General features: G+C 52.1%; 1 protein-coding gene across 5 annotated transcripts in view; it reads right to left on the bottom strand.

Annotated features, from left to right (window-relative positions):
* Positions 1-496: 496 nt before the first annotated feature.
* CRYBG2 (crystallin beta-gamma domain containing 2) overlaps positions 497-21,159 on the bottom strand; it is a 30,414-nt gene continuing 9,751 nt past the window's right edge. For 3 of the 5 annotated variants that reach the window (XM_043445607.1, XM_043445605.1, XM_043445608.1), the window contains 19 exons: positions 16,771-19,405; positions 16,370-16,417; positions 16,161-16,273; positions 15,850-15,979; positions 12,044-12,183; positions 11,133-11,259; positions 10,861-10,896; positions 10,373-10,509; positions 10,089-10,215; positions 9,717-9,856; positions 9,489-9,615; positions 9,197-9,229; positions 8,958-9,070; positions 5,562-5,691; positions 4,146-4,285; positions 3,638-3,761; positions 2,014-2,172; positions 776-935; positions 497-679 (listed from right to left, as the gene is read on the bottom strand). In XM_043445607.1, the coding sequence (XP_043301542.1) occupies positions 591-679; positions 776-935; positions 2,014-2,172; positions 3,638-3,761; positions 4,146-4,285; positions 5,562-5,691; positions 8,958-9,070; positions 9,197-9,229; positions 9,489-9,615; positions 9,717-9,856; positions 10,089-10,215; positions 10,373-10,509; positions 10,861-10,896; positions 11,133-11,259; positions 12,044-12,183; positions 15,850-15,979; positions 16,161-16,273; positions 16,370-16,417; positions 16,771-19,405 (4,708 nt within the window). In that variant the 3' untranslated portion in view covers positions 497-590. Of the gene's footprint in view, positions 680-775; positions 936-2,013; positions 2,173-3,637; positions 3,762-4,145; positions 4,286-5,561; positions 5,692-8,957; positions 9,071-9,196; positions 9,230-9,488; positions 9,616-9,716; positions 9,857-10,088; positions 10,216-10,372; positions 10,510-10,860; positions 10,897-11,132; positions 11,260-12,043; positions 12,184-15,849; positions 15,980-16,160; positions 16,274-16,369; positions 16,418-16,770; positions 19,406-21,159 lie in introns of those variants that run through there. The other 2 variants (XM_043445606.1, XR_006265194.1) reach the window with 2 other exon arrangements.

The following is a 21,159-nucleotide window of genomic DNA, read 5'->3' on the forward strand; positions in this document are numbered from 1 at the left end:
TCCGGCCCACCCTGCCCCCATCACACTGGACTTCCAGGTTTCCACCCCTGAATTTGTCTGCATCCCTCTGCCGTCCTCTAGCCCGGCTGACTCCTTCTCATCCTCCACATCGCAGGTGAGGGTTCCCTCCTCCCGGCAGTGTTCCAGGCCTGCCTCAAAGGTTTCACGTCCTCCCCTGTGCATGCCTCCACTTCCGTTCTTAGCCTGTCCCCGAGTGTATCACCCTACCCGTTGGAATCCTCCACTGGACTGTGAGTTGCCTGAGGGCAGGGCCCAAGGCTTGGATCATGTTTGTGCCCCCGAAGCCCATGCTCCGAGAATCTATCATTTGGCGGGGCGGGGGTGGGGACAAGACCCGCTCGGCAGTCAGTCTGGTCCCAGGGCTCCCTCTGGCGGCAGAGGGAGGCCTTGCAGCTGAACGCCAGAACGGGAGAAGGCAGGTGAACCTCACTCCCACCCCCAAATATCAAGGTGCAGCGTCAGGGATACCTGGGAGCATAGTATAAAACAGTTTATGTTACAACAAAAAACCCTATAAAAACATGTCCTCCCAGGGAGAGCCTCCAGGGCTGGGGGGTGGCAGGGAGGTTTCAAAGCACATGGACAGTCCAGATTTGGGATGCCCTGTCCTTGGCCAGCTCCCACAGCACTGCGTGGTCCCGGTCGTAGCCCCGGCCACCTGCGGGGAATGGGGTAAGAGATGGGGAGATGGTCAGAAAGAGCTGGGCGCTCCACTGCCCTCAGGGGCTTTCTCCCACACACGTGCCCAACTTACCCTTCACGTCTAGGATCCGACCTTCAAACATCTGGCTGCAGATGTGGCCCGACTCACTGATGCTCCATGTCTGGCGGGGCAGGCGGCTCTCAGCCCACAGCACCACCTTGGAGCCTGTGCTGGGGGGGCCAATCACCTGCAGGCTCATGGTGGGGGCCACCTGAGGCCCCCAGGAGGTCGTCAGGCACCGGCCATCCCCCAGGGACTCTGCCAAACCTAAGACACCTTTGATACACCCAGCTTTGAATTTCTGGCTCTCGTGGACTGTGACTCTGGGCAAACTTCTTGATCTTTCTGAGCCCTGTTTTCCTGGGGGGATGGTTATTGAAAGGGTTCTAGTTCAATGTGAGAAACCATAAAAGAGCTGGGAAAATATTAACTCCTCCAGGAAGGCTTTCATGACTGCCTCTTGAAGCACAGGCTTTAGCAGCAAACTTCCACATACTTATTGGCTATGTGACTTTCAGCCAGTTACTAAACTTCTCTGTGCTCTGGTTTCCTCACCTATAAAATGGACCTGCCCCCTAGCGCCCTCTAGGGATTGCAGCAATGTTCACATGAATCCATCATGATGTTCATGTGAAGACATCTACACAGTATCCCCTCCACTGCCACTTTCTCAGGAAAGGTTCCCCTTGTCAGAGATACTGGTATTCCTTATTTTCCTTTCTTAATTTATTTTTCCTCTATTGCACTTTTCAACACCTAAGACTTATTGAAGCCGTTTCTTTCTCTCCCCCCTAGGAAGCAAGCCTCAGGAGGGCCGAGCACATGGCAGGTGCTCAGGAAAGATTTGTGGAGTGAATCTATCATTTTGTTTTGGCCATGCCTCATGACTTTTGGAATTTTGATTTCCCAACCAGGTTGAAGCCCGGGTGCCTGGCAGTAAAAGCCCCAAGTCCTAACCACTGGACCACCAGAGAATTCCCGAATCTATCATTTATAATAGGACCCAGATCTGCCACAGGTTATCAGAGCTGGGAGGTCCCTTAGAAGCCTCTGGTCCAGCCCCTTTTGTTTTGCAGATTAGAGACAGAGACCCAGGGAAGAGCCTGAACGGCCCAAGGGTACACAGCCTGCCTTCTCCACCTCTCCAGGGTCCCGCTGTCTGTATCTCTCTGCCTCTCTGGCCCAAGACTGACTCCTGCTCCCGACTGGGCACAGGCCGGGACTCCTGAAGGTGGGTTTGTGAGGGCCTGGGGGCCCTGGTGTCCCTGTCCCAGCCCCTAAACCGGTACCTGGTTCTTCAGTAGCCCGTCCTCATAGAACCAGATGTTGCTGCCTCCAGCTCGGGGCTCAGAGACCACGACACGGCCTGCCTTCATGTCTTCCACATGGTCCGGCACGGTCAGGAATCCCCCCAGTGCCGCATTCCAGAGGCGGAAATAAGCCCGGCGCTGGTGAGTGGGGGGAGTCGAGAGTCAGGGCTCTCTGGGCAGGGATGCTCCCACTTGGGCCCCTAATGCCCTCAACTCTGGCCGCTCCAGTAACCCGAGCTCCCAGGCTCTCCCTCCTGCCCCAAACCGACCTGGACCCTGTTTCTAAGTCACCCCTTCTTTCTCACACATATGCTGAGGGCACACTCACAGCACATGCCCACACAGTTGTATGTCTGTAGAGATGCACACAGACACACTTGCAGATACACCCAAGATCCACATGGTTGCACAGGACGGCAGACACAGACACATGGGTACATACCAGCAGGCGCACTCACTACTTGCTCCCCCCGCTGACTTCACATCAGACACTCAGGTTTGCTAAAAGTTGGAGGCATATAGAGGAATACAGATGTGCACACGCACTTATTAGGAGACATGCTCACATTACATGCTAAAGAGGAACCACGGCAGGGCGGATGCTGGCTTGGCCACAAATCACCCAGGGGTCTTAGGTGGTGGTGACAGTAATAATAATCATCACAGGCAATGTCTGTTGACATTCAACACTGTTCTGAGGGCTTCATATCATTATTACCTTCAATTCTCAAAACAGCTCTATCATACATACCACCCCCATTTTATAAGTGAGGAAATTGAGGGCCATGGAGGTAAACAACTTGCGAAGATGGCAGAGCAAATCCTTGTCTACTTCTCTGGGCCTTTATTTCTCCATCTGTACAATGTGAGGATTGGAGATAATCTCCAAGATTTCTCCTAGCAATGATGTTCTAAGAGGGACTGTACCGGTATCCTCACACGAAGACACATGTTTTCAACAGTGTCACAAGGCCAGCCACACGCAGTCACAAACACTCTCACAGATGTACAGGGTAGCCACAGATGGCCGCCAGAGGGCACGTGCATACAGAGGCCATCATGAGCACAGAAATGCCCTCAGATGGGCACACACACACACACACACGCACGCACACACCCTGTGGCCAGGCCTCCACATACATGCCCTCATTGCACATAAATGAGACACAGGTCCAGACATGCACTCATAGACACAGAGAAACACAGGTACAGACACAGCGTTGCAAAGTGAGGCGTGCTCGCTAATGGGTGGTACATGAGCTAATTTTCAGGCTTATGTGGATAAGCCTTATTATTAAAAAAGTAATGGCAATGTGTTTATCACAGTGTCCATTAAGGGAAAATCACACACACACACATCAAACCCATGATCTAATGGACATTATTCCTTAGGATAAGGATAAAGTTAAAAAAGAAAAAAGTGAGTTGATTTAGAGGAATATATTAAAGGGTTAATGGTTCAAGAGGAATGACAGTAGGACAAAAATTATGACCAAAGTACATAAATGCTGAGTCTGGGAAACATGGGAAGTGCACAAACAGACAGACAGACACACAACCAGAGGAGCTGACCCAGATGCACTCAAGCTGACATGCTACCCACCTGCTTGATGGGGTAGAGGGAGCCCACCCGCTGGGTCCCGCTGTACGTCAGCCAGTTGGTGATCTCACAGCTGCCCACCAGCCACTGGCGGCCCCGGAAGTCACTGTGCTCACATAGCACCCAGCTGGACCCGGTGAGCGCCAGAGACACAGCGAGGAAGACAGACAGACAGACAGACAAGAAGGAGAGGAGGCATGGCCGTCAGAATGGTCTCCACCTCCCCTTCTCTCAAGCTGGGACTCCTCTGCCTGGGGTTCGGGTCCCAGGAGTGGGTGGAGAGGGAGGCGGGAAAGGAGCCCTGAGGTTTGCAGGGCAGAGTAGGGTCCTGGAGAGGCCCCCCCAGGCTGGGGTCCAAGCCCTGAGGGCCAGTGAGCCTTCTCAGTCTGCGCTCCCTCCCCGCTCCCTCCTGGCTTGGAGGGGAGTGGAAGAGAAGTGGGAGGAAGACCCAGAGACCCCCGGTCCCCCCCTCCCTCACTAGTAGCCCCCCACTTCCCCTTGACACACTCACACGCCCCCCTTGATCCGCACAGACAGCACGTGGTTGTTGAAGCCCTCGGCCTGCAGGCTCCGCACCTCCCCGCTGAGCTCAATCTCCTTGCCCTCGAAGCACTCCAGTCCATACAGGAAAATGGACGGCTCGGAAAAGTACTGTGGGCCGGGGGGCACAGAGAAGGGGTGAGCCCACGAGAGCCCTGCCCTCAGCACCTCCTAGTTCCAGACGTGTGACTCCCAGGTCAGTATTTCAGGCTCTCTTCCTCCTGAGCTACACCCCACAGGGCCCCTGACTCCTGGACACTGCCAGCTGGGGGTGCCCCAGATCATCAGATGCAACCTGGGCTGGACGGGCGCCCCCTGCCTTAATACCATCTCCCCGGTAAATGGCACTTCTAAGAAGAGTAAGAATAATAATCCTGGTCATTACAACATCAGTTCGTGAGTATTCAGGCTGACCGACTTGCCAGATTCTGTGCTAAGAGCTTCTCTTGATCTCATCAGAACTTAACAGCCCTGGATGTAGGTGCCATGATTATCCCTACTTAGAGGGAAACTGAGGCTGGAAGGAGGAAACCGCTTGCTCAAGGCCCTACGGCCAAGCTCCAGGTGTCTTCAGAGCCCAGCGTGGAGTTGTAAAGAGCAAGGACTCCAGAGCCAGGCCGCCTTGGGGAGAACCTGGCTCTGCCGATCACCAGCTGTGTGACCTGAAGCAAGCTGCATGACCTCTCTGTGCCCCAGTTTTCACACGGGAAAAAGGGAGAAGATGACACTTCTGTGGCTCATAGGGTTGTGGTGAGGATGGAACATCTTAGAGCATGAGAAGCCTTTTAAACCCCGCCTGGAGCGCGGTAACGTCAAGGCCAGCCGTTCTGCTTGTGCTGCTCCCACTGGTCCCCGGTCCGTCACCAAGTCCTGCAGACTCCGGGTCCTTAATAGGGCCCATGTCACTTCTCTCTGCTTGTCCCTGGTCTAGGACATCATTATCTGTCCTGGTTCTCTGTCGCAGCAGCCCCACTGCCTTCCCCCGCCCACCCACTTCCGCCCACGCAGCAGAGCCATCTTCCTGTTTCACGCCTCCCTGCCCAGAACCACCACCTCAGTGGTCGCCCCTGCCCCCAGCCCACCCCGAGCGCTAGCCCCTCCTGGCCCTCCTGGTCCCACCCCAGTTTCAGGACACACCACTCTGTGCTGTAATCCTTCTGGGTTCCTTGAAGGCAGGGCTGTGTCTGATTTATTTTGGGGTCCCCAGGATCTATGTCAGAAGGGACTCAGTAAATCCCTGGTATGCTGACCTGGCTTTGAAGCTCTGGGGTCAAGAGGACCTGGGGTAGTTCTGAGGAAGGCTGGACTTAAGCCCGACAGCTCAGTCAGCAGTGGGAAGAGGCAGGCTCACCTCTGCCTCAGGGATGCCTGGAACTGGGGCACTCACCAGGGGCACCTTCCGGAGAGAGCCCAGGACTGTGGAGGCCAGGCAGCCCATGGCTGTGAGAGTGGGGAACTCGCCCTCGGACAGAATGTACTGCTCACCCTCAAAGTTCTTCTCATCAAACAGGATCCAGCTGGGGAAGGAAGGAAGGGGAAGAATAGGGGGATGTGAGTAGGTATTTGAGCCCACCCTGTCCTTGGCCTGCACGGCCCCTCTGAGATACAGCAGACTGAATGCAACCTTGATGGGGCTCCCCCGGTCCAGGGGAGGCCAAGGATGACCAGGCACTGCGGCAGCACAAACGGAAGTCAGACTTAAGAAAGAACTGAATGGAATCACACTGCCCTTCAGGAGAAATCTGGCAGCCAAGCCAAACTCCATGCACAATTACTCAGCAAGCCTATTTCTCAGAATCTATTCCAAGGACCCCCTTCATGAAATGACACATACATAAGGCTAGTGGTTACACATTGTTTGCAGTGGCAGAGTGGGAGCAGCCAAATGTCCATCAGTTGAGGATTGGTTGCATAAAGCACGAATCTGGACTATAACACAGCAGTCAACAAGAATGAGGAAGAGCTATCAAAGGGATATAAAGTAACCTCCAAACAGTCTAAAAAAACAAGGTGTGTAACAGTGTTGATAGTATGCTTCCTGTTTAAAAAATTGAGATAAAATTCACATACTATAAAATTCACTTTTTTAAAGTATACAATTCAGTAGTCTTTAGTATATTTATCAGGTTGCAGTATGCTTCCTATTGTGAAAGAAAATGGAGAAGGGGGAAAACAAAATATATTTGGTTTCTACAGGTCTATGCAAATTTATATATGGTGTATATTTGCTTATACCTTCAAAAAGAAACAACAAATGAATGAATAAACATTTTTTAAAATGAGGGTGGGAGAGGAAAAAGTAGCATAAACAAAACTGTAACTTATTGTTTTTTAAGTCTTGACTTTGGAACTCTTATGAACTGAATGTTTGTATCTCCCCGGAATTCATAGGTTGAAGCCCTCACCTCCAATGTGATGGCCTTTGGGAGATAATTCGGTTTAGATGAGGTCATAAAGGTGGAGCCCTTATCATGGGATTAGTGTCTTTATAAGAAGAGAAAGAGGGGAATTCCCTGGCAGTCCAATGGTTAGGACTCCATGCTTTCACTGCCAAGGGCCTGGGTTCAATCCTTGACTGGGAAACTAAGATCCCACCAGAGGACGAGATCCCTGGGGATACAGCAAGAAGGCAGCCATCTGCCAGCCAAGAAGAGAGCCCTCACCAGGGAACCAAATCAACCAACATCTTGATCTTGGACTTCCCAGCCTCCAGATCTATGAGATAACAAATTCCTGTTGTTAAACCACCCAGTGTATGGCATTTTGTTACTAGCTCAAGCTAAGACAGGAACACAATAAATATTTTCAGTAACTAAAAACTAGGATTAAATAAAAATGAGAAGTATACCTAAAAATTAAAATAAACAATGTAAATGAACCTAATTATATATCAGGTTGGGGGCATAACCGCATAGAAAAAAGTAAAAAACAATATTTTGAACTGAACATACCTAATGGGATGTAGGTGAATGTACTGAGGACAAAAAGAACAGAGACGCCTCAGACAGCTCACTGGTTTTTACTGTTAGTAGTAGTATTATCAGTAGTAGTAGTATCAGTATTACAATTTTGAAACACGTAGCATGCAAATTTTGGTCTTCAAAGAGCATTACCCATTAAAAGCAACCAGGATTCTTTGGGAAGTGACTCCAGGTTAGAGGCAAAAAATATATACAAAATGATCCAGGAACATCTTATTGTACCAGAAAAACAGGAAGTTATTAAAAAAAAACAAACAAAAAAAACAACTATTGGGGTCATATCAAAAGTACCCAGGAAAGGGACTTCCCTGATGGTTCAGTGATTAAGAATCTACGTTCCAATGCAGGAGATTCGGGTTTAAGCCCTGGTGCAGGAACTAAAATCCCTCATGCTTTGGGGCAGCCCACCTGCCACAATTAGAGAGAAGCCCTGGTGGCCCAACAAAGACGCAGTAAAAAATAAACATATAAGTTTTTTAAAAGTGCCCAGGAAGCAATCTGGAGGGGCTTCCATTTGCCAAAGGTGAAGTAATTTGAATACACAAAGGAACAGTGACTCCAGAGGACTGAAGCCTTTCATATACATAAAAACCCACGAGTCCCTAACAATACTTAAAAAAAAAATCTTCATCGGTCAGCTTTGGAGGTTGCTAGGGCACTGATTCAAAAATTATTCTGAAAATTGATAAAGAGAAAGGGGCAAACACGGACTCTTGGGAAAGGAGCAAACTGCCTTTTTTGTAGAAACTATTTCAGGTAAATAAATACTGGAAAAGGGAAAGTTCTTCTTTATAGAAGTATTCCAGCTAGTATATGTAGAAGGAATAACAAAACTTAGAAAATCATCATTTTGTAACCTCTAAAGAAATAATGAGTCTAGGCCATTATCATCAATGGATACTAGATATCATGAGATAAAGGTCAGTGAGGAATCTTATAATGTAGGGATCTTAATATCATTTAAAAAGGGACAACTAGACACGTGCATTCTGATGTGATGCAATGGGGAGTACACGTACTACATATACAATATTCTTGCCAAAGGAACAAAACACCCTGAATCTCATCAAGTCTCTGGATGTAAACTACCTGTTTACAGGAAATATGGGGCACAGAGGAACAAGTTTAAAACACCACCAGGAAGCAATCATCTAAAATACAGAAGATAGAAACTTAAAGGGCAAATTATTGGGTTTCTTAAATAATTTCTTAAATAAATGGTATCAGACAAAAAGAAGGGGAGGGGACTGCTATACATTAGAGATCAAATGGACTAAATGTGATGTGTGGACCCTGTCTGGATCTAAGAAAAACAAACGGATTTCATAAAGGCATTTTTTGAGATAATGGGAGGAATTTGAACATGGACTGGGTATTAGGTAATAATAAATTACTGTTCATTTTATTATATGTGATAATAACTTGAGGCTGTGTGTGGAAGGGTCCTTTCTTGTTAGAGATATACATTGAATGATTTACCTGTGAAATTTTACGTTGGGTTGGGGATTTAAAATATTCCACTAAAAAAAAAAAAAAAAAAAAAAAGGCAGAGGGGTGAATGAAACAAAACTGAAGTTCTTTATACTCTGCTGTCTACAATGTTTACATTTGCTATTAAAACTTTATTTTGCTTTGTTTCTTTTAAGACTGAATGATTGGGGCAGAAGAGCTAATCCCAAGGAAGCCAAAGGAAGGAAGTCATTTGAAACAAAGACCTAACTACAGCCTCGATTTCCAAGCTGAACTAAGCGCTTCAGGGCAGGCGCCCACAGGCCCACGTCTCCCCATTCCCACGTCCTCACCTGCCGCCATGGACTCGGCAAGACTGGGGCTGGAAGGAGGTGGGCAGAGAGCTTTGGTCATCTTCAAAAGAGACGTGGTCGCCCAGGAAGTCGGGGCCAGAGAAAAGCTGAATCTGGCAGCAGAGACGGGAAGAGATCAGAGAGAAGGAGGGTGATGGAACGGGGGAAAGAGAATAGGGAAGAGAGGGAGAGATTTAAAATGAGGGAGAGGAGACAGAGACCCCCCACCACCTCCTTACCTTTGAGATAAAATGCAGATTGTGCTCCCCGACCTGAAGGAAGGGACCAAAGTTTTGAGATTCAAGGCGAGTACTAGCCCCTCGCCTCCACGCCTCTGGTGTCAATATTCCTGATCCTTTTCGCAGTTCGCGCTTAGTCTGGGGTCTGTGTTGATTCCGCCCCCTTCCAGGAGACCCCGCCCCCAGGAACTCCAGGCTTGCTCCTTCTAGCCCCGCCTCCACTGAAGTGGGCACCGCCCAGACTCTAGACCCCGCCCCATCAAGAGGCCCGGCTCCTGCGGCCGCCACGCACCTGCAGGACCGGCTGCAGCGAGCCGAGGGCGCTGCTGCCCGAGCCCCAGTCGTCGCAGTTGCGGTACACGCCCTTCTCCAGCACGTACTGCTCCCCGGAGAAGCCCACCTCCTGATACGCCACCCATCTGCAGGAAGAGCAGGGTGCGGGTCAGCGGGGCGGAGCCGATGCCTCTGCTGGAGCCGCCCCCGGCCCGCCCAGCTCCCCGGAACCCCCCCAGTCACTCACACGCCGCTGAGCACGTGGATGGCCTGCGTTCTGGGGCCATGTCCCGCCAGCTCCACGTCCGGCAGCGCCTCGCTCACCTCCACGCCGGGCCCCTCGAAGTCCATGGCCTCAAACAGCACCACGGCCGGGTCCCCGAAGTCCTGGGCCCGGGGGACAGTCAGATTGCTCCCGGCTCACGGACGGACGGACGGAAACCCCTGGGAGTGCCCAGACCCCTAGGACGCATCCCACTAAAGGACTTTGATGTGAGGTGACCAGGGTGGGTTGGGGAAGGGCAGCAGGAGACTTCCACTACTCTGGAGAACAAGGAGAGGAGGCACAAATTCTCTCAACAGAGGGTACCAGCTGAATGTCCCAATTGCTCTTGCTTACCGTTCGGATGACCCGCAGGGAGGTCAACACCTCGTTATAGCCTCCCCAACGTGACCAATCAGCATATTCTCCCTCTTCCAGCAGATACTGGTGACCCCGGAAACCCTCCTTCTCGTAGCCCACCCAGCTGAGCAGGGGGAGACAGACAAACAGGGAGTCACAGGAAGCCCTAGGGATTGTGAAATAGCTGCCCCCACCCCCCAGGCAGCCCAGGTCACTCCCCACCCTGGAGGGTAGAGGCCAGTGGGGAGGATGAGGTAGAAGGAAGGGTCCTGAGTCCTCACCAGCCCCCAAGAACTCGCAGGGACCCCACAGAGGCCAAGCTGGGGCTCTGGCTATCCTCTGGCTGCTGCAGGTTGTAGATGTCTCGGTTCACTTCCCAGCTCCGGCCCTGAAACCCTGGGGCCTCATACACCACAGCCTGTGGGGGAAGGGGCGGTGTGGGGTTGGACCAGACCCACCCAGCCATCCCAGGATGACTCGCCAGCATCAGCCCAGAGCTATGCCCTCCCAGCCCCTCACTTGAGCCCCATGCCCTCACCTGACTCCTTTCTCTTCTCTGACCCATGACCTGGTCCTTCCACACCAAAAGCCAGTTCCCAATGAGTTAGTTGGGTTCCACCATCACCACCACCACAGCCACCCACCCCCAGACCCAGCCTCTGGCCCCAGCACCCTCCTCTCCATGTTCTAGTCCAGGCCATGATACATACACACACATACACAGCCCCCACCCAAAGGCCCTCTATGACCCTGAAGCCCAGGCGCTTACCTTGGGCTCCCCTGGTCTCTCCACACCTGGGCAGCCCTGCAGAGAAGACAGAGTGAGACCCCAGCCCAGAGGTGGGGAGAGACAGACTGGGCCTGGTGACCTTGGCTTTACTTGTTCCTGAGACCCTTAAAAATGGCCAATCGCATGTCCTCCCTCCTTCCCTTAGAATCAAATCCTCCCTCTCCTCGAATCCTATTCCCAGTAGGAGTTCCCAGGCCCTGCCTCTTCCACCAGACTGCAGGGCAAGGCTACTGGGCCCACCCACTCCTTACCAGTCTCATGGGCTTCAGGGAGCCCACGCTGGAGTCTGATGCTCCCCAGGCCTCTGTGGTGGGGTACTCTCCAGGCTCCAAAATGCAGGGAGTGTCTTCAAAGAAGGGTTTGGGGTATAGAAGCCACCTGGGGGAAGGCAGAGAAGTAGCTGCACCCTAGACTCCCAGAAACACAGATTAGTGGATGAGGTGGAAGGTGCAGAGGGAAGAATTGAGTTTTGGGGGAGAGGCCCTGATCAAGGGAACTCTGGAGAACATTTCAGGCCCCCATCATCTCCTGCAGCAGCCAGTCCACTGATGTCCTCTCTTCTGACCTGACCCTCTCTAATTGCACACAGAGGCTGAGAGTTCTTTCTAGCACCCATACCTGCTTAAAATTCCCCATTAGCTTCAAAATACAGCCCAGCTTCACAAAGAGGCCTTCCTCCTGGACCTCCCATCTCCCCAGTTGTGCTGCTTTCTCTGACCAGACTGAACTTTCAAAGCTTGGATCTCTCACCTCTGGGCCTTTGCAGGTGCTAGTATACTCTTTTTTTCCCCCCATTCATTCAATTAACAGATATTTAGGGCCATCTACCCCATGCCAGGTCCTGCTTCAGGCATCACGGACACAGCAGTGAACAAAACCTATGAAGTCCCTGCACTCATGGAGCGAATTCATCCCAGCCGAGGAGTCTCCTCCTCCAGGAAGGCTTCTCTGACCTGGGCTGGTTTGGTGCTGCTCTTTGCTTCTGCAGCCCTGTGTTCCTCCATCCTGGAACTCCAGATTGCTACTGTCTGCTTGCTTGCCTGGCCCCACCAGTAGGCTGAGCACTTCTCGCAGGCAGGAACCATGTCCTGTCACCTCTGTGTCCCCAGCACCCAGCAGAGTGAGTGTTAAATGACGGGCTTCCAGAACAGCCCAGACTCACAGTCCTGCAGAGACAGTGGCAGATGCCACTTGCAGGGGCCTCTCCAGGCCCTGGGGGTCCTCCAAGGCCTCAGTCAGCGTCACTCGCTCCCCTTTGAGGCCCTCCTCAGAGTACAGACTGATCTCTGGGGTAACGTAGTCCTGCAGAAGGAGAGGGGTGGGAAAATTAAGTGTAAAACAGCACCTTGGACCTCCCTGGAAGAGGGAGTCGTAATGGCCCCAATGACCACGATGGTGTGGTCACTCAGCTAGAGCTAGACTTCCTGGAGTGTGAGGTCAAGTGGACCTTAGGAAGTATTATCACAAACAAAGCTAGTGGAGGTGATGGAATGCCAGCTGAGCTATTTCAAATCCTAAAAGATGATGCTGTTAAAGTGCTGCACTCAATATGCCAGCAAATTTGGAAAACTCAGAAGTGGCCGCAGAACTGAAAAAGGTTAGTTTTCATTCCAATCTCAAAGAAGGACAGTGCCAAAGAATGTTCAAATTACTGTACAATTGCACTCACTTTCACATGCTAGCAAGATTATGCTCAAAATCCTTCAAACTAGGCTTCAGCAATATGTGAACCAAGAAATTCCAGATGTACAAGTTGTATTTAGAAAAGGCAGAGGAACAATAGATCAAATTGCCAACATTCGTTGGTCATAGAGAAAGCAAGGAAATTCCAGGAAAGCATCTACTTCTGCTTCATTGACTATGCTAAAGCCTTTGACTGTGTGGATCACAACAAACTCTGGAAAATTCTTAAAGAGGTGGAACCAGACCACCTGACCTGCCTCCTGAGAAATCTGTATGCAGGTCAAGAAGCAACAGACAGGGAACAACTGACTGGTTCAAAATTGGGAAAGGAGTGTGACAAGGCTGTATACTGTCACCCTGCTTATTTAACTTAAATGCAGAGTACATCATGCAAAATGCCGGGCTGGATGAATCACAGACTGGAATCAAGATTGCCGGGAGAAATATCAATAACCTCAGATATTCAGATGATACCACTCTAATGGCAGAAAGTGAAGAGGAACTAAAGAGCCTCTTGATGAGGGTGAAAGAGAGTGAAAAAGCTGGCTTAAAATTCAACATTCAAAAAACTAAGATCATAGCATCCAGTCTCATTACTTCATGGCAAACAGACGGGGAAAAAGTGGAAGTAGTGACAGACTTTATTTTCTTGGGCTCCCAAATCACTACGAATGGTGACTATAGCTATGAAATTAAAAAACATTTGCTCCTTGGAAGGAAAGCTATGACAAACCTAGACAGCATATTAAAAAGCAGAGACATCCCTTTCCTGACAAAAGTCCATAGGGTCAAAGCTATGGCTTTTTCCGGAGTCATGTATGGATGTGAGAATTGGACAATAAAGAAGACTGAGTGCCAAAGAATTAATGCTTTTGAATTGTGGTGCTGGAGAAGACTCTTGAGAGTCCCTTGGACAGCAAGGAGATCAAACCAGTCAATCCTAAATGAAATCAACCCTGAATATTCATTTGAAGGACTGATGCTAAAGCTGAAGCTCCAGCACTTTGGCCACCTGATGTGAAGAGCCAACTCACTGGAAAAGACCCTGATGCTGGGAAAAGTTGAGGGTGGGAGGAGAAGGGGACGACAGAGGATGAGATGGTTGGATGGCATCATCTACTCAATGGACATGAGTTTGAGCAAACTATGAGAGACAGTGAAAGACAGGGAAGCCTGGCATGCTGCAGTCCATGGGGTTACAAAGAGTCAGACATGACTTAGCGACTAAACAACGACAACCAGTGGTTAAGACTCCACCGCCAATGCAGGGGAGCATGGGTATAACCCCTGGTCAGGAAACTAAGATCCCATATGCCGTGTGGCATAGTCAAAAGAAAAAACAAAACCACCCATTGCCCTTCAAAGACTACCCCCACCCACACATGCTTCCCCAAGTCTGTTCAGCTGGGACTGCCAGGAGCTTCTCCCCAGAAGCCAGAAACAACTGGGATGTTCTCTGCAATGTCAACCAGACAAGCCTGAGACCAAAGCCCTCGCTGGTCCCTCACTGGCCCTTTGGGACCTAAGACCAAAGTTCTCAGCAGGAGCCTGCCAAGTACCATGCCCTTTGCCCTGCCTCTGGGAGCCTCGTTTTCAGCCTGGTGGAGGGACAGGCAGGATGGACAACCGCTTCCGGAGATCTGAATTTGACCCTTCTTTGTATACAATTCCAACTCTATATCAATCTCTACCCCTTACTAAACTGGCCTCCAGCTGCACTGCATCTCAGGAAGCTACAGGCCCTTTCTGCATTTCTGGGTGTGTCTTCCTCATCAGGATCATTTTTCATTCACTCACTCCTTCATCAAATGTTTTATGAAACAGGGACTTCTCTGGTCGTCCAGTGGCTAAGATGCTGAGCTCCCAATACAGGGGGCCTGGGTTTGATCCTTGGTCAGAGAACTAGATCCCAGATGCTGCACCAACATAGCCGAGTGAGTAAATAATTTTTTTTTTTTTAATGTTTATGGAACATCTACTGAGTGCAAGACATATGCTAAGGTCCTGTCCTACCCCTTCTCATTTGGTCTTCCCAAGTATTATGGCATTCACAGACTAGGAAAGTCAGGCTCAGTGAGGTTAAGAGGGCTGCCTGAGGGCACAAAGCCTGTAAGTGGCAGGGCCAAGAGCAGAGCAGTGCAGTTTTTTTCACTGTTGCAACCCAGCACGTCCCACGTGTCAGGAACACATTAGGCATCTAATCAATGCTGACTGAATCAAAGGAACCCAGGTCCACCAGACTTCAAAGCCCTTGGTTCTCTTTTGTACCTCATTACCTCCCACATGAAGATGAATTTATTGTGAGAAGCTCACAATAAATTGTCTGCAAACATTTGCATGTTTCTGGAGAGGCTTTGAAAACTCTTGACCCCTCCTTTGCATGGCTGGGCCACTGCCCTAGTTAAGATTCTCTTCCTCTCTTACCAGGAGGATTGCAACAGCTCTAGACTCAAGAGTTACTTGTCCTTCCATTAAAAAAGAAGAAGAAAAAAAAAAAAAGAAAACCCAAAATGTCTGTCAGGCCCTGATTTTAGATTTCCACTTTCTCTTCTGGGTCTCTCTAGTGTCCAAGACGGTTTTGTCAAGCTTAATTTTAGTAATTTGTAAATTCGTGTTATGACAATGGTTTTTCCCCCACCTTAGAGATATGAAACTGTAACATTGACTATGCCCTTTCAAACCACATTGTTGCTGTTGTTTAGTCCCTTCAGTTGTGTCCAACTCTTTGCGACCCCGTGGACTGTAGCTGGCCGGTTTCCTCTGTCCATGGGATTTCCCAGGCAAGAACACTGGAGTGGGTTGCCACTTCCTTCCCCAAGGGATCTTCCTGACCCAGGGACCAAACCCCTGTCTCCTGCATTGGCAGGTAGACTCTTTAGCACTGAGCTACCAGGGAAGCATCTGTGAGCCTGTGCATCTCTACGTGGCGCCTCAGCTCTGGCTGTGGGCCTGAACACCTAGGCCCTGGGGGGGCAGTGCGTGCCCACAGCCACCCCCACCCATTTCTGTTGCTCTAACTCCATCCTTCCCCAGGCTCCAGCTGGAGCTAGTGCGGCTTGGCCTTGGCCTCCCCAAGCCAGGCTGAGCATCCCCCAGAATCCCTTTCTTCTCCAGTTGGCTCCACAGTCAGGACTCTCTAAATAATAAACCCTCTTCAGGCTCCAATCCCTTGTGATCTCTCCCAGAGATCCCAGCTCTAGGTGTCCCTGGGGCTGTCTTCCTCCTCAAGGCCTGGGACTTAGGGTAGATGAGGCGACATCTGGTCCCCCACGCCCAGCCACTCACCCGGACGACTCTCCTCAAGGAGCCAATGCCTTGGGTACTCCAGCTGGTCCCTGGGGCTCCAAGTTCCGTATCCCCTTGAGGCAGGACCAGCTTCCGGCCCTGGAATGCTGGCTGTTCATGCAGCATCCAGCTGTGGGCACAGAGACCTAGGGTCACTGAATGGAGCGGGGTGGGGGGTTGTGGGGAGGATGTCCCCGCAAGGCAGGGTCTCTGGGTAGCTATGGGGGGCTTTTGCCCTCAGTGGGCACTTCTCACTGTCCTCACATCCCCGAGGTTCACATGCTGGAGCCCGTCGGGAGCTCCGCACTCACCAGCCTCGGACCACCCGTACGGAGGCCACACGGGCCCAGCCGGAAGCATCATCAGCGTCTTCCCAGACCTCCCTGCGGCTGCCTTGGCAGCCAGGCTCTGAGAAGAGGATAATCTGCAAGAAGGCCCAGAGGGGTCCTCAGGGCCCGTCCCCGGAACCCCCGCCTCCTGCTCTCCCACCCATTTGCCCCCCGACCCCAGTGCCCCCTACCTTTCCAGGCCTGGTGTTCAGTTTGCCCTGGGTCTTCAGTGCTGGGCTCTGGAATAGAGAGCCGTGATACGTCTTTATGGGGTTGCCTCCTTATTGCCTCTCTCAACCTGCCGCTCCAGGAATCCCATATCCTCCCTGCAGGCCTCCACCCCTCAAAGACCTGGCCCATAGAGGATGCTACACTTGCTCCCAGCCCCCAGGGGCTTCATCACTCTGTCCCAGGAACTGTCCCCTTCCCCAGCTTCTGAGATTTTATCAAGCCCTTCGGAATCTGCAGTGCAAACAGCCTGCTGCTCGGGTCGGGAAACTCTGCCTCCGAGGATCCCAGTCCTCACAGGATCCAAACCCTGGCCCAGATGAGGCCAGGCCCCCCTCCATTGCCCGCCCAAGGCCTCACTCACCCACCCCTCCGGGGGCCGGGCACGTGCCAGCTTCTCTGGAGGCGGCCTTTCCCTGGAGAGCAGGGGCAGCTGTCCTGGACCCTTCTTGAGCCCTGGTGCCCCGTGGGGTGGCAGAGCGGATAGTTTTGTGCCCAGTGTTTCCGAGGTGGGGGCCTCCTTCAGGGCAGGCACCAGACCCCCAAAGAGGAGGCTGCCTCCAAGACGGGACATGGGCCGGCTGCCTGCCTGCCACTCTGACCCCGGTTCTGGGTGGGGACCCTTGGCACCTGCTACATGCTTCTTCATCATTTCCAGAGGAGAGCAAGAGACCTGGGCGGGCCGGGCAGGAGAGGGGTCCCTGGGGGGGCCGGGCCTGGCTCTCTCCTGCCTGCGCTGGAGCTTTTCATCGTCACTCAGGTAGGGGTTCTCTGGCTCTTCGTCCTCCTCCCGTGCCTTCTCCTCCTTCTTTACTTCCAGGGCGGGCACCTCCTGGGGGCTGGGTCCCAGCACACATGGCCCAGGCTGGTCCTCCTCGATGGCAGGTAGGGTGGCGTACATGGCCAGGTAGGAGGAGCGGGGGGCTCGAGGTAGCCGGTGAGTGCGCAGGATCTCGGGCGGCTCCATGCTGCGCAGGGTATCCAGGAAAATCTCCAGGTCAGCGGTCAGGGCCATCTCCTCCTCCTCCCTCGATGGTTCCAGGAACGTCTTGCCCTTGGTGGCTTCAAGGACAAGCTGGGACTCCCGGCTGCTCTCTGCTCCCATCCTCACCGGGGCTGGGGGACCTCCTGGACTGGAGGATACCCTGCCCCCTGAGGAGGAGGGGGCGACAAGAGAGGCCGGGGCCTGGACAGCTACTTTCTGGGTGGAAGATGGGACATTAGAAGCACCAGGGTCCTGGACTTCTTTTTGGCTGGGAGATGAGACGGTGCTTTCTTCAGACCCCTGGACAACCTTTTCCTGTTTGGGGGATGGGACGGCAGGAATTGTCAGGCCTTGAGCAACCTCTTCCTTGGGGCGGGGAGGGACAGGGCTGCCTGCTGTGCTCCAGACGACCTCTTTCTGGCTGACTGGGCTGACTTCTGGGTCCTGGGCAACCTTGGTTGGTTTGGGGGCTGAGGCAGCAGGAGCACTCGGACCCTGCACTACCTCTTTCTGGTTGGGAGATGAGTCAGCAGGAACCCCAGGGCCCTGGACTATCTCTTGCTGGGTAAGGGAGACAACAGGGACTTTTTCAGAGTCCTGAACAACCTTATTCTTTGGGGAGGATGGAGCAGAAAGACCTCCTGGGCTGGTGATGGCCTTCCATCTCATAGAGGATGGAGCAAGAGATTGTCCAGGGACTATAACAACCTCAGTCTTCACCATGGGCAGGACGGTGGCTGCAGGGGGATCTGAAAGCCCTTCTCTTTTGATGGAGGGCAGGGCCTGGGGTCCCCGGGGCTTGAGAGTGAGCTGGGCCCGAGCCTGAGTAGGTGCTTCAGGTTGCTCTGGGGGGTGAACTAGGCCCAGGGAGAGGGTTCGGGTCTGGAGTCTGGGAGACAAAGGTACTGCGGTGTGGCCCTGAGAGGTCTGGAGAGGGGACTGGGTGGGGCTGGCAGTTCTCTGCACCCTTGGGACCTCATGGACCCCAGCGCCCAGGGCTCTGTCCTGTTCCTGGTCTGGGTGGGCTGCAGGGACGTCCTGGCTCGCAGTGGGGTGGGCCTCCTCCGGGAAGCCCACAGGGCCCGGGGCAGATCTGTCCTTCAGCTCTGCCGTCCTCATCTCAGGCAGCTGCCTCAGGGCTGACCCTTCTGTGCTGCCCAGACCTGGAGTCTTTGGCACAACAGCCAGGGGCCTGGAAAGTTGGCTGGTGGGGGCGGCCCGCTCAGTGGGCACAAGGCTACTTAGCAGCTCCAGGGCCTGACTGCGGCTGGGGGAGCCCTCAGCCCGGGGGCTCACCACCACTGCCCGCACCGCGCGGGCAACATTGCGGCCCCTTGGCAGAGCCTCGCCCAGGAGCGTTGGCCCCACGGAGTTGATCACGGTGCTGTTCACCCGTCGATCCACGTGCCCGCCCACCATCACGGTGGTCCGCACGGTGCGCGTCACCCGCCGTTCCTCCAGGCTCCTGGAGCTCCCGCTGGTGAGACTCACACCCGGGTGGGGGCTTGGCTCCCGGGGCCCGTGCACCGGCACGGAAAACTCAGTCCTGGCCGTGGCTCCCGCGCTCGGCGGCTCGGTCCTGGGGGGCTGGGGGCTGCCCTCACCCCGGTCCGCAGCCTCCTTCAGTCTTCCCACTGGCCTTTTCTCCTTGAGGGGGAGTGTGTACTTCTTGGAAAAGACGGGCCCGTGGCTCTGGAAGCTCTTGGAGCCAGCCCCGTCCTGGGGCCCCTGGTGGTTCACGGGTTCTTCCTCCCGGACAGCAAAGCCATTGACTTCCTCTCGACGATGGCTGGACTCAAACATCTCCTCGGAGGGGGCTTCCCGCCGGGCCCCTGATACCAGGGACACCTTGTGGAAACGTTTGACCTCGTCCTGGGCAGGGGGCCATTGCCGCCATGTCAGCGTGGCGCTCACCACTCGGGCCTTGGCCTCAGCCGGGGGCCCGCTGGCCTCCTCCATGTTGGGCCCCGGCAAGGCGTCCTGAGGTGTCCTTGGCTCACTGTGGTCCAGCTCGCTGCAGAGGGTGCCGGGAAGAAAAAAGATGGGGTCGGGGGAGTGGTCAGGGTGGTTCCCTGCAGTATAGAATGACCACCTCTGCAGAGGTCAGATTGAGTAACCTCAGACCAGTCATTTGAGTTTCGGGGCCTTTGTTTCTTCATCAGTAAAATGGGCACAATACCCTCAGAGCTCCCACCCCCTCCCTACTTTCAGGCATTCTCCTATGCCAGGGTCCTTCAAGGGGTGAAGCTGAGGCCTAAGCCTAGAAGGAGAGAGAGGAAGAAAAGAGACAGGCATGTGGATCCAACTCACTGGTGTGTGGACAGGGCTGTGACTCTGCCCAAGGAGCCCTGGGGCTAGTCCTCCAGGAGCTAAAAACTAGAATACCGGAAAGCTGAAAACTAGACAAGCAATGTTCTGACCCTGTTTCTGATCGTGGTGAAGGAAGATGAGGAAAGACAGCTTTGGCCTCAAGTAAAGCTGGGTTCCCCCTATCCCTGTCACTCATTAGCAAGATGACCTTGGGCAGCCACTTTTCGCCGGCAAGTTTCAGGGCCCCCAGCCAGGAAACTGGAATAACAAGAGTATGTGCTTCACAGGGTTATTGTCAGAATCCAGTATGAGAGAAAGAATAAAAACTCAATTTATAAGCTAAAATGCTGGCTTGTAAGTTTCCCCATAAAGAATAAACTATTCACTATGGCAATCAGTATGGAGTTTTCTTAAAAAACTAAAAAGTGAGGTACCGTATCATCCAGCAATCCCACTCTTGGGTAAATATCCAGAAAAGATGAAAACTCTAATTCAAAAAGATACGTACACTTCAACGTTTATAGCAGCACTCTTTACAATAGTCGAGACATGGAAGCAACTAACGTGCCCGTCAATAGATGACTGGTTTAAGAAGACGTGGTGTATAAATACAGTGGACTATGATTCAGCCATAAAAAAGAATGAGATATTGCGATCTGCAAAAATAGGGATGGACCTAAGGAGTGCTATACTTAGTGAAGTAAATCAGACAGAGAAAGACAAACATAATATGATATCACTTACATGTAGAAACTAAAAAATGATAACAAATGAATTTATGCATGGGAATTCCCTAGTGGTCCAGTGGTTAGGACTTGTGCTTGCACTGCGGAGGGCGCAGGTCCAATCTCTGGTCAGAACTAAGATCCCGCAAGCCGCACAACACAGCCAAAAAAAAAAAAATCTATGTGCAAAACAGAAAGAGACTCACAGACACTGAAAACAAGCTTATGGTAACCAAAGGGGAGGGGGAGGCATAAATTAGGAGTATGAGATTAACAGATACAAACTACTGCTTATAAAACAGATAAGCAGCAAGGATTTACTATATTGCACAGGGAACTATATTCAATATCTTGTAATAACCTGTAGTGGAAAATAATGTATATATATATAAAATGGAATCACTTTGCTATATATTAGTACTTGACACCAACACAATATTGTAAATCAAGTATACTCCAATTTTTAAAGACAGAATAGATTATTTATAAGTTATGAACACACATTCCACTTCTGCAGATGTGGGTAGGGGGAAAGACTCAGAGAGGTTAGGAAATTTGCCGAGTCACACAGTAGCAGAGGCAAGGATTGAATCCAACCCTAAGTGGTGAACCACCAAATCAAACTCCTTAATGTATCTGGTAAACTAAGACTCTGTGGTTTGGGGGGTTTATTTGGAGGCACAGCAGTCCTGGAGGGGGCCAGGCAGTCTCCACTCTGACTTCTAGGCTGCGC

The sequence above is a fragment of the Cervus canadensis genome, chromosome 24 (genome assembly GCF_019320065.1).
Source record: "Cervus canadensis isolate Bull #8, Minnesota chromosome 24, ASM1932006v1, whole genome shotgun sequence".
NCBI lineage: Eukaryota > Metazoa > Chordata > Mammalia > Artiodactyla > Cervidae > Cervus > Cervus canadensis.